The sequence below is a fragment of the Papaver somniferum genome, chromosome 3 (genome assembly GCF_003573695.1).
Source record: "Papaver somniferum cultivar HN1 chromosome 3, ASM357369v1, whole genome shotgun sequence".
NCBI lineage: Eukaryota > Viridiplantae > Streptophyta > Magnoliopsida > Ranunculales > Papaveraceae > Papaver > Papaver somniferum.
The window spans coordinates 202,033,798-202,045,675 of NC_039360.1; the positions used below are offsets into that span (position 1 = coordinate 202,033,798).

The window sequence follows — 11,878 nt, forward strand, 5'->3', positions numbered from 1 at the left end:
ATCTTCTTAAAGATCGTACAAACGATCTAAATTCTAAGAAATTAGAATGTGAAAATCTTCGAAGAGAACTGTTTTTGTCGGAAAAGAAACGTGCTGAATCAGAAGCAATGTTTAATCCCCGACAAGTACAGGGTCTTGAAGAAAAATCCAGTGCTAGTCTCCCTCAAACAAAATTGTTAGAGAAAGAGCGTGATGTTTCTCTTGGAAAAATTCACTTATTGGAAGAGAAACTTGTTGAATCTAATGCAAGGATTAACTTTCAACAAAAGAGTTTTGAAGAGAAAGAACGTGTATTTCTCTCACGAGAAAAACGTCTTGAGGCTGATCTAGCTGGTGCTCTTGGTAAAATCAAGATGTTGGAAGAAGAAAATTTGGAACTGAAAAAATCCAATGCTAGCTCAAACAATTTAACCTCAATGTTAGAAGCAAGTAGAAATCATCGTGATACACAAGGATTGGGCTATAAGGGAATAAATTCTTCAAATATTATTAAAGAGGTAAAATTTGTTAAAGCTACAAATTCTTCTCAATCAGAGGCTTCCACTGATGACAAAGATGCTTATTTTTCTTGTAAAGAGGAGAAATTTGTCAAGAAGGCAACAACGTTGAACAAGGATAAGAAGAAGAATAAGAAAACTCGTCAAGCTCCAATGCAAGATGATCCACAAAAAGGTAACATTAAATATCATACTTTGTATATTTATACTAAGCATTGTTATTATTGTGGTAATATGGGTCATTTGCAATGGGGATGCAAAGTTTTTAAGATGCAAGATGCAGTTTCTTTTGTATCAAATGAATTGGCTAAGTTTGCTCCTCATAAGAATTCAGATCGATATTGTCCTAAGTTTAGGAAAAAGAATTATTATGATGATAGTTCAAATTTTGCATATCACTCGACAAGGTCATCTCATAAAATACCCAATTACAGAAAGAGAGATGACATTTCAAATGCAAAGACAAGATCTGATGTTCCAAATTGTAGAAAGGATGTTTCGCAAAGTATTCAAAAGGACAATGATGCAGGAAGGTAAGGTTATTTCTTATGCATCCAGGAAATTGCATGTTCATGAGAAGAATTATCCAACCCATGACTTGGAGTTGGCAGCGGTAGTTTTTGCTCTGAAGTGGTGTCGTCATTACTTATATGGCGAGAGATTTGAGCTTCTCACTGATAAGAGTCTCAAGTATCTGTTTTCCCATAAGGATTTGAATATGAGACAACGTAGATGGATGGAGCTCATCAGTGATTATACTTTCGGCTTACAATATCACCATGGTAAGGCGAATGTTGTAGCTGATGCCTTGAGTAGAAAACCAAGGGGTTTGTTAGCTTCCGTGATGGTGGAAGAGTGGAAGATATTAGAGACAGTTGCCGAGTTTGACTTAGATGTCAAGAATTCTTCTACTTCACAAGCATTTTTGGGTAATCTTGTGGTACAACCTGCACTTATTAGACGTATCATCCAGGCTCAATCCAAGGATGATTGGTGTGCGAAACTACTTGGATCTGGAGACTTAAGTGAAGATTTTGATGTTGGGATGGATGGTGGGATTCAGATTCGAGGTCGAATATGTGTACCTGTGGACGCCCAGTTGAGATGTGAGGTGTTAGATGGAGCTCATCGCAGTCGCTACACTATCCATCCTGGAGCTACAAAAATGTATAATGATTTGCATAGACAGTTTTGTGGAAAAGTATGAAGCGAGATATTTCAGAATACGTTTCTAAATGAGGAACTTGTCAGCAAGTCAAGATTGAACATCAAAAGCCAGCTGGAGAATTACAACCACTGTCAATACCGGAATGGAAATGGGATAATATTTCCATGGATTTTATATTTGGACTACCGAGATCAAAGAAAGGATATGACCCCATTTGGGTAATAGTGGATCGGTTGACTAAGTCAGCACACTATTTATCAGTGCATACTACTTACAGTGTGGATAGATTATGCAAGCTATATGTAGAGAAGATTTTGGCATTGCATGGAGCTCCAGTCTCGATTGTTTCTGATAGGGGTGCTCAATTCACTTCAAAATTTTGGAAAGGATTTCAAAAAGCTATGGGTTCTGAGTTGGATCTTAGCACTTCATTTCATTCTCAGACAGATGGTCAGACAGATAGAGTTAATCAAATATATTGGAGGATATGCTTCGTGCATGTGTGCTATATTTCCAAGGAAATTGGGATGAATATTTACCATGGGCCGAATTTGCTTACAATAATAGATATCAGTCGAGCATTGGTATGGCTTCTTTTGAAGATCTTTATGGAAGACCTTGTCATTCACCAGTGTTTTGGGTAGAAGTAGGTGAAAAGAGATTTTTGGGACCTGATTTAGTTCAGATCACTACAGAGAAGATCCTAGTAGTTAAGGATTGTCTTCGTAAAGCTCAGAGTAGACAAAAAAGTTATGCAGATAGGAAGAGCCGACCATTACCTCTTGAAGCCGGAGAAGAGGTATTATTCAAGGTGTCTCCTATGAAAGGAGTAATGAGGTTTGGGAAGAGGGTAAACTGGATCCTAAGTTCATTGGAACTTTTCCTGTAACTAAGAAGATTGGAAACGTGTCATTCTAGTTAGAGTTACCACCGCAGTTGGCTGGAGTACACATCGTATTTCATGTTTCAATGCTTTGTAGACACTTAATAGATGAAGAGCGAGCTCAGCAAACAGACCTTAGTGAGTTGGTTGTGAAACCGTATGCCACCTATGAAGATAAGGGTATTCGTAAGAACGACAAGTTAGGCAACTACGATCTCGAGCAATTCGATTTGTCAAGGTGCAATGGAATCCACAAAACGAGCGAGAATCTTTTTGGAAGCGTGAGGATGTTATCCTTCGTGCTCACCCGCATCTTTTTAATAAAGAGGTAAATTTGATTCCGGGGACGGAATCCTTTTTCTAGTGGGGTAGACTGTAATACTCATCGATTTCCGTTTTCCTTGCACAAATAAACTAGATTCATAGAATTCCGGTCACTTTAGTTATTAGTAGGTATCCCTTATCAATTAGTGGTATTTTGATTAGTTGATCCTAGACTTTGGACTTAGTATCAATAAATAGGGTTATGACTAAGTCTTACCTAATCGTATACATAAGAAAGTAGCGATCAGAATTAGGCAGGAATCAAAAAGAGGGCGAACTTGATAGTCAGTTAAAACTTGCAAAGTCCTCAGCATATATTCACCTTAAGGAGTCCAGTAACCCGCTTGCAGGAGATTCGCGGGTGTTTAGAATTTTACCTCCCGTACCAGACGGGCGAAGAACCGCTGAAGTCGACTCGGGCCACGACTCCTATGCCGTGTGCGAACCCGAGGGGCCGAGGTGATATTGTAATCACCGTCCTTCCCTGCAAACAGTTTATATTTAAGGGTACCCTTCCGTAGGGTTTAAAAATAAAAATAAAAATGTCCCAAAATTAATGTCCAAAGTCCATAAAAAAAATACAAAAGAAAAGAAAGTCTAAAAAAAAAATACAAAAATAAAAATGTCTCTCTTTTTTTTTTCTCTCTTTTACAAAATAAAGAAAATCTTCTTCTTTCGCTCCTTTAGCTTTGCTTTTCGCTCCCAAACTTTAAGTAAATCACCACAAGCTTTGGCAAAATTGTCTTTCGCTCCAATCTTCAAAAATCTGCAAGGAAACAAAAAAAACCAAAAACGTAAAGAAGAACAAAAATAATAAAAATAAAAAAATCTAAAAAAAAAAAATGCTAACTAAACACAAATCCGCGTCGGCGGCGCCAAAAATTTGATGGTTTATCAAAAGTGATTGTAGTAGTGGTAAAAACTGGGTCTTTTCAGACTTGTGAAGAAAACAATTTTTATAGATTTAAATTAAACAGGCAACTAAATAAAATAATTCAAAGTTTTGGAGAAAAACACCAAGACTAGGATTCCACCAATGACCATTTTAATAGTAAACTCTAAATAGTTCTTATGCAATTTTATCTTTAAAATCAATTCTAATATTTGCCTCAAATAAGTTTTTGAAGTAATAATTGTAATTAAAAAGTATAAAACATCAAAAGTTACTAAAACCCAGCATGCTTCATCAAGTCAATTGACAATTACTCAATAAAAACTATTAATTCAATTTTAATTCGTGCAAATAATCAAATAATAATATTGCAAATAAATATAAAAATTAGAATTATACCAATAAATTACCAATAGCTTCCTCCGTCGTCTCGGCTAATGGGTTTAGCTCCTCATCCCAAAAACACACTCACAAGATAAATTCATGGCTAAAATAGATGTTTTTATTGATGATTATATGATGAAATAGGAATTAGCAACGCTGTAGTGGTGTTACAGCGCCACTGTTACAAAAGAGTATGGTAATTTAAGACTGCTGTAAACGATAACTATCTACTGCTGTGAAACAACGACAGTGGTATGAAAATAAGTCTGCTGAAGAACGACTGACTCTGCGAGTCTGTTCTTCGTGTTCTTCAGAAGCTTTAATGGCAGCAGCAGCAGCAGCGTTGTCTCCTCTATAATTGCTTCTCCTAGGCTCTCATCTACTCTAAACTCTCTCCTAAAGGTTTCTAACCTTTCTTTAATGTAAACCAACACTTATATAGCCTTCAGATTCCCTAAAAACTCGATCAAATTCGAGAATAAATCTCTTATTCTTCACGTGCAGTTTGAACAATAATTCCATCTGTCGATCTTTGTATGCGTCTGTGAGCTATTCTATTGCTCCCAAAATCTTCTCTGACTTGAACTCAACTTTTTTGAAGTATATCCCACGCAAGAATCTCTCCCAAATCTTTCAAACCAATTCAAAACCCTAAACAGGGACCGTGTGCACTGTCTTGACTTTGTGTGGATTTTGTGACTTATCCAGCCCAATTAGATGGGTCTAATTGCTTCTAACAAGTCCCTTATGTCTTGTAGAGTCTGTGGGTATCAAATTTTCCCATTGAATCGCCTGCTAGGTCGCTCAAATCCTTGATCCAAAACTGTTGACGCTGCTGCCTTTTTTCCCGCCAAAATTTTCTTTTGAATTTGAGAAGTTGACCTCCCCTTATCTGTGGCTGGTCTCCCTTTAGCAGATGCCTGGAAATGGGTCACCTCTTAGTAATTAGGTTACCCCTTATCCAAAATCAAGGGTCCGTATAGCAAGTGTCCTCTGGGGCATTTTCCGCATTTTTTTTCGGGGTTCCTCCGGGGTATTTCTGGGATACTTCCGGTACACTTCTGAGGCGCTTCCGGTACGTTATCAACGGAGGTCCAAATGCCACATTTTTAGCCAAATTCGCCGCAAGAGATTATTTTCCAAAAACACCTACAAATACATAAAATAACCAAATAAATACAATATCGAGTACTAACAATATATACAAATGAGCTATATTAGACACATAAATGCGTCTATCATCCATATTAATACAGATCTTTCCTATTTCTTTGAATAGAAATTTCAATTTATTTGTATTTTGATCATTTGTTATTGATTATTGCATCTTCCCTGTGTATTATTCATTAGGTCTTGATAAGTGAAGGAAGCTTTACCTAGGGCGTTTATCGATTGAAATTTGGAAGAATTGAGGAAAGTTTATTCGGTTTTCTTAGTCTTGGATAAATGTAGAAATGGTTATAGAATAAATCGTTAAGTTTGTTGCTTATGCCTGAGTCTGTTCATAACTTAGGATCTGTTTGTGATTTTTATAACGATCTACTTCTTTGTCGCGTCGTTACAGGGTTCTAATTGGGACGGGTACATATAAGGTTTTTTGATTCACGACATGGTGTGCACGGTAGGAAAAGAAAATAAATAATATATTTAACCTAGTGTTGATGGTGGTTTTTAGCTTAGGATTAAAATCGTAAAACCATAGTCAAACAGTGACGCCACTCTGGAAAGAATCATAACCTGAGTAATAATGGCTCCGCTAAATGCGTTTATTGAGCCTTTCAATATGTCTGTGAGAAATTTACGGGGTACCTTTTTTAATGCTAATTAGAGTTTCGACATGCCAAACCCTAATTCCCACGTCACTGTGCCAAAACATACCAAACCCTAATTCTCACACCACATGTGCCAATGGCATGTCGTGCCAGCCACACCTCCGCGCCAAGGCATGCAAACCATGTCAGCCGCACCGCATGTGCCAATGGCATGCCGTGCCAGCCACACCTCCGCTCCAAGGCATGCTAACCATGCTAGCCGCACCTCATGTGCCAATGGCATACCATGCCAGCCACACCTCCGCGCCAAGGCATGCCAACCATGTCAGCCGCACCACATGTGCCAAGGGCATGCCATGCCAGCCACATCTCCGCGCCAAAGGCATGCCAACCACGCCAGCAGTACCATAATGCCAATGGCATACCATGCCATCCACACCTCCGCGTCAAGGCATGCCAACCATGCCAGCCATACCATATGTGCCAATGGCATGCCATACCAGCCACATCTCCGCGCCAAAGCCATGCCAACCATGCCAGCCGCACCACAGTGCCAATGGCATCCCATGCCAGCCGCACCACAGTGCCAATGGCATCCCATGCCAGCCACACCTCCGCGCCAAGGCATGCCAACCATGCCAGCCACATCTCCGCGCCAAAGGTATGCCGACCATGCCAGCCGCACCACGGTGCCAATGGCATACCATGCCAGCCACATCTCCGTGTCAAGGCATGCCAACCATGCCAGCCGTACCACATTACCAATGGCATACCAAGACCGCGCCAAAGCCATGCTGGCCCTACCACATGTCGCTGGCTGCCAAATGAAGGGTTGCAACAATCAACGACTACCCTTCCATCTGAGATGCAGATCTCAGCCGTACAAGTTCGCTACCTAACGCATGGCAACTTCCGTCCCAAGGCCAAACATCACGATTTATGCCAAAACCCTAATTTTGTCCGCGCCTAAAACATGCCAACGCCATGCGGCCCTACTACCATGCCGCTGGCTGCCAAACGAAGGGTTGCAACAATCGACGGCTACCCTTCCATCTGAGATGCAGATCTCAGCCGTATAAGTTCGCTACCTAACACATGGCAACTTACGGCCCAAAGCCAAACATCACGGTTTATGCCAAAACCCTAATTTTGGTCGCGCCTAAGACATGCCAAAGCCATTCGGCCCTACCACCATGCCACTGGCTGCCAAACGAAGGGTTGCAACAATCAACGGCTACCCTTCCATCTGTGATGCAGATCTCAGCCGTACAAGTTCGCCACCTAACGCATGGAAACTTCAGGTCCAAGGCCAAACATCACGGTTTATGCCAAAGCCCTAATTTTGGCCGCGCCTTGCTAAACGAAGGGTTGCAACAATCAACGACCGCCCTTCCTCCTGAGATACGAAACTCAGCCATACAAACTTGCCACCAAACGATTTATGGCAATCTATTGGCCACGATGCCAAAACCCTAATTTGGTCGTGCCAAGAGCATGCAAGCGCTGCAACCATGCCGCTGGTTTCCAAACGAAGGGTTGCAACAATCTACGGCTACCCTTTCTCCTGAGATGCAGATCTCATCCGTACAAACCTGCCACCAAACGACTCGTGGCAATGTCTTGGTTATGATGCTAACTCTTGGTCATGACACCAACTTGGCTGCGATGTTAACTCTCTGGTCACGGTACCAACCTGGCTACGATGCCTATTCTTTGGTCACGACACCAACCTGGCTACAAACGCCAAATCCTTTTGCCACGCCACACGTAGAAACATGCTACACTTTTTCCACGAAAACACTCGAGACATCAAAACATGTCATAAACTGGGGGATGCTCATCAGGGTATTGGTCTGGCGGTTTACACCGTGCGGCGTACACTATGCCTGTTACAGGAAAGTGTCATAAGGGTGAGGCGGTTAGTAAATACAAGAAGTAATGGTGAAACATTTCCTTTATTATGGAGACATCAATTCCATGCGTTACCCGTTACCATTTTCTTTCATCTACTCAACCGTTTCACTTCTTACGAGACCAGGGTACGTTTCGTTGCGACTTGTATAAATAGGCTCACCTATTTCCACCAAAGACAAGTTTTGGTCAGGAGAATACAACACTCAGAAATCACTTGTTAGCTTTTCCATTTGTTAGGTTTCCACTTTTTGATACAAGTCGTTAAACAACTACTCTTCCCGAATAGACTATTCTGGTATCAACACTCTCTTCGCTTCCCTCCCTAGACCAACTCTTCTCCTTCACTTTGTGACCGAAGCAAATCTGGAACGACCATTTCTTGGTTTAAGCCGTATTTGTACAGATTGATCTCTCGAATCAAAGTACTCCATTGCAGTACATTGTTTAGGGTTTATACTCGTTTCTCACCCACACACTCGAAATTACCAAAATCAGCAGAAACTGTTTTTACCCTCAAACACCTTGCAACCATTCTTTGTCGTTTTCTGCCTTAACCAAAGTCTTGACGTCATCAACATCATAATTACAAGTTTAAGAAATTTGAGCAAATCACTCCAAATTTTGGAGCACATCTTTATGAAGAAGAAAAACAAACAAAATGGTTGGAATACACTTCCGATAAAAACCATTATTCCTCCGACTTGATCGGTTCTTATTCATGCTTGTATTGGTTCTACACCGGTAATCCTTCTCTTTCTCTTGTCGAATTTCTTGGTATACTTGTACGGCGTATCTATTTGTATTTTCTTAATTTTATTGATTTTAAACCCATTGTAAGAATCTTCATTAACAAAAAGGTTCTTTGCATCAAAAATAAATAAATAAATAAATTTAGCGGGGTTATTGATTTAGCAAACTGACCCAAATTGGATCCGACAAAAAATATTATTTTACCAAAATTATTAATTTATCGAGGATTTTAAGCTAACAAAATTTTGCTGTAACAGTAATCAGAAAAGGTAAACTCATTTTATCGCAAGTTTTCCCATAATCTAACTTCAACTCCATCCAACCCCATACACAACATGTTGCATTTCCTTGAAATTTTGTTGGTAACAACACGTCCCTATACCATCCAGCCTTATACACAACGTGTTGCATGTAACAGGAAATCCAAATGACAGAATTCAGAGACAAATGGGTCCATAGCTCAGTGGTAGAGCATTTGACTGCAGATCAAGAGGTCACCGGTTCGAACCCGGTTGGGCCCTTTTTGGGTGGGTAATGTTGCACCGGGTATATAAAGGTGCATTTGTGTTTTACCTTTTGAATTTTTCAAATTTTTCGAAGAATTAGGTCAAAATCACAATCTTATCGAATTAACATTCCTTCTAGTTTTGGGGAAGGGGAAGACAATTTGAGAGGTGGAGAGCAATGGAAGAAGACAGTGACGGCCGATCAGGTAAAGCGAGAATGTTAATAGAGAAAGCAACAAATTCAGTAGAACCAGAAGTCAATCCTCGACTTGTGAAAGCTATTAAATTTGTCGTTCGTTCTTCAGACTCCGAAATTAAACTAGCAGTTGAAACCCTAATGGAAAATATGAAAAAAAATCACTCTCAGGTATTTCTCAAAATTATGAATTTCTTTGCTACTACATAATCTTCTCCTATTTTATAATTTTCTGAGAATTGTTGTGCTCGTTTTTTTTTTTTTTTTTTTTTTTTTTTGTCATTACGAACATCCCTAGCGAAATTATGATAACTATCAGTTAAGGCTTAGTGACACATTTTGGATTTTTTTTGTAGGACATAATATTTTGCCTAGAAATTTTCTGTTATGAATGAAATAGGTTGTGTTTTTCGGTCGTACACTATAGAAGCTTGGATTTGAATGGATTGTATTTAATGACCTGAGTATTCTTTGTTATTGGGAATTTGCACCATTCTCATGGTAGTTTCTTTCATATTTTGTATTTAGTGAAAGTCTGATAGTAGTTTGTGAGTCCTGGATCTTACTATGGAATGCTTATGCAGGTGAGGTATTTAGCGCTTTTCATAGTTGACGAATTGTTCATGCGGTCGAAGCTGTTCAGATCTCTCTTTGTTGTGAAATTTGATCTATTTTTGAGTTTGAGTATTGGCTTCAGAAGAGATCTGCCACTTCCTGCTCCTGCACCTATTGCTACCCGTTTACGCTCTAAAGCTACTGAGTTCCTGGAGAAGTGGAACACTTCTTTTGGGCTTCATTACAGACAAATTCGATTGGGGTTTGATTATTTAAAAAACACCCTGAACTTTCAGTTCCCTAATCTTCAGGCAAATGCAGCTCGGATACAGCAAGAGAGAAGGGAAAGAGAGATCAGATCAAAAGAGATTTTGTTGAAGAAGTTTGAAACTTTAAGTCAAAATCTCTCATCGATTAAGGATGAGATTCAAATAACTGTTGAAGAGATAAGGCAGTGTTTAGACATTCTTCGTACGAATGAAGCTGATGACACCATGCTGGATACCCCTGAAGAGGATGAGGTCGAGGATTTCAGGTGTTCCTCCTTAATGGAGATTCGCCTCGAGTCCTTGAGAGAAAGTGAAAAGCTACGTGAGACCAGCGAGAATAAGGTGATATTTGATGCATTAAGGGAATTGTACAAGCTCCTAGTAACAAAACACTTGGTTTCAGTGCAAGAGTGGATATCTGTTCTTATTAGAGTTGAACCAGAAGACACCAGTTTCAGAGATTCCATGTTAAGAGAATTCATAGATTTACAAAATCATCTCAAGTCGGTGAGAAAGACATGCGAAAATTCTGGTTGTGCTCTTACGGATTCAAAAAACGACAAGGAAGAGGATTTCTGGGAGGAGGGTAAGGTAGAAGTATGCAGTTACGGAAGTAGCAGCACGCCTGCAAAGGCAAACAAAGATGCTGCCTGCACGTCGGCTGTCATTACAAAGTCAAATATAACCCCTAGACAGATTACTGATTCTAATGCCAGCAAGAGGTTAGATGGAGAAGATGAAGACTCTGAGTCAAACCCGCTAAGGAGAAAGCTTCTGTCTGAAGCTCCAGTGGTAAATTGGGGATCTTCCTTGTCTAACTGGAGATCAAACCGGGATGTTTTGGCTAACCAAAGAGGATTAGAGCTTGAGGGTCATTGGGGTAGGGTAGATTATGATGCGGTTATTCCAGCGGAAAAAATTGCGGAGTTGAATGTTCAAGCAAGTGTATACAAGGAAGAGCATGTTGATATCCAACCGTGCCTTGCTCCTCTGAGAAAAGGAGGAGTCTGTCAAAGAAGAGATTTAAAGATATGCCCATTTCATGGACCCGTTATACCTAGAGATACTGAAGGAAATCCAATAAATCAAGTTTCATTGGCAGAAAAGGAAATTACCAAAATGGAAACTGAAGAGGTTATTGCTCAACAATTAGCAGAACAGGCAGTGAAGAATGTTAGGGAAAGAGAGAAAGATGAAGTAAAGAAGAGAGTGACTGATAGGAAGTTGTTGAGCCGTGCGAAACTTGCCAAGGTGCGTGAACACAATGAAGTTGTTCTACGTGATGCTGCAGTTGCGTCAACCTCACGCTCTGCATTTGTTGGACAAGATGGGGAAACACAACATCAGACTACAAGATCTTCTATAAAGGGTAAAAAACCGTCACTAGCGTCTATGCTGCGTAAGAAAGTAACCTCAAAAGATAGATTGTCACAGAGACTTTTAAATACACGTGCTACAGATGCTACAGTAAGGCAGTTAACCGTTGGTGAAGATTCCAAGTACAGAGAGGCCTATCCAAATCAATGGAAGAGAACATGACTATTTTTGGTTTTATGCCTGTAATCAGAAGGTCTATTATTAATACTTTTCATTATTTAGCTTTACTCGGAGCTGTTTTGTCACCATAATGTCTGTTAATATTCATTACTTTCATACAGGGTTACTAGATTGTTGTAGGAATAAAAATTGGTGCCCTCTATTAGGGTTGAAACTTGAGAGCTGTAATTTTCTGTAAACAGTTTGGTTTATTAAAATTCAATTGCGATTC

General features: G+C 39.8%; 1 protein-coding gene and 1 non-coding gene across 2 annotated transcripts; both read left to right on the forward strand.

Moving 5' to 3' along the window:
* Window positions 1-9,033: 9,033 nt before the first annotated feature.
* TRNAC-GCA lies at window positions 9,034-9,105 on the forward strand. The gene has a single exon. It is a non-coding gene; the product is annotated as a tRNA-Cys (tRNA).
* Window positions 9,106-9,186: 81 nt separating this feature from the next.
* LOC113358434 (UV-stimulated scaffold protein A homolog) lies at window positions 9,187-11,878 on the forward strand. The gene is made up of 2 exons (XM_026601999.1): window positions 9,187-9,457; window positions 9,871-11,878. The coding sequence occupies exons 1-2, from the start codon at window positions 9,269-9,271 to the stop codon at window positions 11,647-11,649; spliced, it is 1,968 nt and encodes a 655-aa protein (XP_026457784.1). The 5' UTR covers window positions 9,187-9,268; the 3' UTR covers window positions 11,650-11,878.